This window comes from Hipposideros armiger, unplaced genomic scaffold, assembly GCF_001890085.2.
Source record: "Hipposideros armiger isolate ML-2016 unplaced genomic scaffold, ASM189008v1 scaffold_258, whole genome shotgun sequence".
NCBI classification, from domain to species: Eukaryota; Metazoa; Chordata; class Mammalia; order Chiroptera; family Hipposideridae; genus Hipposideros; species Hipposideros armiger.
Genome location: NW_017731608.1, coordinates 1,575,615 through 1,579,282, shown reverse-complemented (window position 1 = coordinate 1,579,282; position 3,668 = coordinate 1,575,615). Strand labels below are relative to the sequence as shown.

The following is a 3,668-nucleotide window of genomic DNA, read 5'->3' as shown; positions in this document are numbered from 1 at the left end:
CCAGCAGGTCTCAGCGGTGCCCTGAGAGAGTGTAGAGGGTCCTTCCTGCCCAGGGAATGCCAGGTTTTTCCATGGCATAGAAAAAAACCCGTGAAGGCTAATCCCAGGGTTGCTTCTCAGAGTTCTACCCAACCCAAGACACTCCCGGCCAAGATCCCAGAACTCTGGGCTGCAGGGCCTGTGGGAGGCCCTGGTGAGTCACAACACTCTGGACCACACCAGTCGTGGACAGGAGTTGGGACCCCAGCCTTGGTTTCCCTTCACTGATAAAGTCATCTCTGCTCAGAAGGCAAAGCCAGTTTGGCTGCGCCCTCTAGTGCCCAATTCACAGCACGGCAACCCTCTGTGGGCCCTAAGGCGCCACAGGGCTGAGGGAAGCCCCCTCCCTCCCACAGCCTCTCTGGGAGCCTCACTGGGCCGGGGGCTGGGAGGCTGGGACGTCAGCGTGCCAGCGTTCAGGAGAGGCTGACCTCTCCTCCCTGCTTCCTTCAGACCAGAGGTGTCTCTGTAGAGTCCAAGGTCAGCCTTCCTGGTCAGGCTGAAAGGAGGCATCATTTAATGCCAGGAGCCCAAGGGGAATTAAGGACATTTATTTCACATTCGCACGTCTGTACATTTTCTATAAATAACGTGGAGCAGAAATATGTACAATCATCTCTTGCCGACTCCCCTCTGGCACCCAGTGTCAGAAGATGCTGCCTGCAGACACAGATGTGTATACTGAACTTGGCCTTTGCCACGCCTCCGGGATCCTGGGCATGGCAGCCAGTGGTCCCTGGGACTCTCCCAGCCCCAGCCACTCTGCTCGCTCGTGCCTAAGGTAAGGCAGACCACAGGGAAATCGCTGCTTGGCAAAAGTGCCCCTCTGTACCGCTCCGCCACAGTTGTAGAGGCCATGGGCCGTAGCTGCCAGCTTAGGAAATGGATAAGGAAGCAGGAAGGCTGCCATTCACTCTCCTGCCCTGGACTCTCCCTTCCTCTCCCTGCCCACACCTCTTCTGGGAAAACAGGCGTCAGGCTCCCCTCGCTCCTCCGAGCGGGACTGCTCCAGGCGCCCGGCCACGCTGGACCACGGGATGCAGAGCCCTGCACTGCAAGGCTGTAATGCCAAGGACAAGGAGCCACAACACAAATGTCTCAAGGACACACAGGAGTGGACTCGCACAGGTCTATACTCAGAGAGTTCTTAGAAGCCACTGGCCCAACAGACACACACACACACTCATGAGCCCTGAGGGGCAGGAGGCTGGTCCTCTGGGAGTGAAGGGGGAGACTGTGGAGGAGACGAGCTCAGCCCTGTAACGGACATTCTAAGACACACTGAGAGAGATACATGACCGGGAACCAGTTAAGCTACGGCAAAGGGCTGGCAGAGGACATACACGCATCATCCACTTCTCGTCACAGCAGCATCGTGCACTTGGGAACAGCAAGAGGAAAGGGGCGTCCCCTGGGCTGGGGCAGCCGTAACCCTCCTCCATCAGCTAGAGACGGGCCGGGGTGGGGTTCTGAGATCTTCCTCACTGCTACGAACTGCAGCCACATACGAGAAGAGACACAACACAGAGTAGCAGATCTCATGGGCCTAGAGGGGAGAGAAAACCAGGCAGATCAACATCACTGAGTCTCCGTCACCTTCACACGTGGAGACCTGCCAGGCCGGAAGCTGCCACGCTGACACTGGGCTCGGGCCTGAGCAAGGCTTGAGAGCCGGCAGGTGGAGAGGGGATGAGTGTCTCCCCAGGGCTACAGCTGCAGTTGACTCTTTGGCATCTAAACCCAATTCGCCTCTCAAAGCATTCATTCCTCACTGTCCCTCACCCTGTGCTCTCAAGAGGGTCCACCCCACTGCTGTCCAAAGGTCCCCAGGGAGCCCCGCGCAGGCACACTCACCATTGGTGTCTTGTACTTGTGGCTCACCACTTCTTTAATTTCAGGAACTAAAACCGGACGGGCAAGAGACAAAACAGAAAGTTCAAAACTAAGAGCAAAGGTGCCATGCTCCCCCAGGCGGCAGCGCCCGGTACCAGGGTCCCCTTCCCCTCAGTGGCCTCTCCCACTCCTGGACTTCTCCGAGGCCCCAAGCTTCACCCACCCCCTGGTGAACCGCTCCGTCATTGCCGGCTACAATGCTACCCTCTGCTGTGCCGTCCGGGGTAGCCCCAAGGTAGGGAACTTGGGGCCCAGGTCCAGTTAGACCCAGGAGGCAGGGCTCAGAGGCTCCAACCTCGAGCAGTCCTCTCCCCAGCCTGCCCCCGCTTCCTCTCTGCCTCTGGACATCAGGGCCAGGGTCCCCTCCGTGAGCAGGGCCTCGGCACTCTTGGTTGGCTCCTGTGCTGTTCCCAGCCTTGGGCAGTTTGGGACTCCAATGAGAGCTGCTGGCGTAGAAACACAAATGCCAATCTCCCTACATTCCTGCTAGGTCCCCTCTCGACCTCAGTTTCCCTCCCTCCCATCCCGATTTATAGCCCAAGGTTTCCTGGTTCAAGAATGGCCTGGACCTGGGAGAAGACGCCCGCTTCCGCATGTTCAGCAAGCAGGGAGTGTTGACCCTGGAGATCAGAAAGCCCTGCCCCTTTGATGGGGGTGTCTATGTCTGCAGGGCCACCAACTTACAAGGCGAGGCACAGTGTGAGTGCCGTCTGGAGGTGCGAGGTGAGGAACCCACTGGGCCGGAGCCTGGGGTGGTGGTGAAGGCAGGGCACCGGCTGGGACTCAGCTGTCCTGGCCCAAGCAGCTGCTGTGGCTGAAAGAGCAGTGACCCTAGTGACCCTGCCATGTCCAGATGGCAGAAGCCCAGGCTTCTGGGCTTCACTGCTAGAGCTGCTCCCCCAGCCTTCCAGGCAGCTGGGAGGACACATGTGGTGCTGGGAGGTGCAGCACACAAGTGGCACCACGTCCTTCTGTCCTGCAGTGCCTCAGTGACCAGCTGGCTCCCCGGGGATGGCCAGGTATGTCCAGGGCACCTGACAACTAGGGTCCAATCAAATCAGAGGCTGAACCCTGGCCCTCGGTCCAGGGGCAGCCAGCAGGAAAGGGGATTGCAGGTGGCTCTTACCAAGATTTCAGTCCAGCTCACTCATAGGGAACCTGTGTCACAGGTGCAGCCGGATGCCAGCCCGTGCCAGGAGCCTGGAAGGAAGCCGGACGAGCTGCCTTCCTGCTGTTGGATGTGTGTGTGCAAGTGTGTCTCTTGGGGCTGGGCTGGGGGAGGCACCATTAGGGCAGTTATGAGCAGGCGTGGGGGGCTCTACAGACTGACCCGTCGGAGCTCCCATCGGAAGCTCTCAGATCTTTTCGGTGAAAAGTTGAGTGTGCTCAGGAAATGATGGCTGCAGACAGGTCTTTCTGGCCTGCCGTATTTTCTCAGTGTATAAGGGCAATAAAAGATCAGTGCAGTCACAGAGAGCTGCCTCTTCTTGTCCAATGTGCTTGTTTTCAAACAATGTGCTTGTTTTCACACAAAGCACAAGGAAATTCACTTCTCTTCAGAGCGAACTAAAGGCAGGTATTCTGTCTCCCAGAAGAGTTAAATGAGGCCCAGAGTAGAATCCTGAATTCATAAAACATTAATTCTAGAAGGAACCCGTCTTTCCCCACTGTATACACTCTTCAAATGAGGAAACAGAAGCTGCGGTGGAGGCAAGTGCATCAGCAACAGAGCCAGA

General features: G+C 57.6%; 1 protein-coding gene across 23 annotated transcripts in view; it reads right to left on the bottom strand.

Moving 5' to 3' along the window:
- The window catches only part of MADD (MAP kinase activating death domain), a 63,834-nt gene that overhangs the window by 2,160 nt on the left and 58,006 nt on the right, over positions 1-3,668 (bottom strand). For 3 of the 23 annotated variants that reach the window (XM_019656353.1, XM_019656358.1, XM_019656359.1), the window contains 2 exons: positions 1,894-1,940; positions 1,490-1,585 (listed from right to left, as the gene is read on the bottom strand). The exons of 18 other annotated variants lie outside the window; for them this stretch is intronic. In XM_019656353.1, coding sequence (XP_019511898.1) covers positions 1,917-1,940 — 24 coding nt within the window. In that variant the 3' untranslated portion in view covers positions 1,490-1,585; positions 1,894-1,916. Of the gene's footprint in view, positions 1-568; positions 1,586-1,893; positions 1,941-3,668 lie in introns of those variants that run through there. 2 more of the 23 variants (XM_019656357.1, XM_019656364.1) reach the window with 1 other exon arrangement.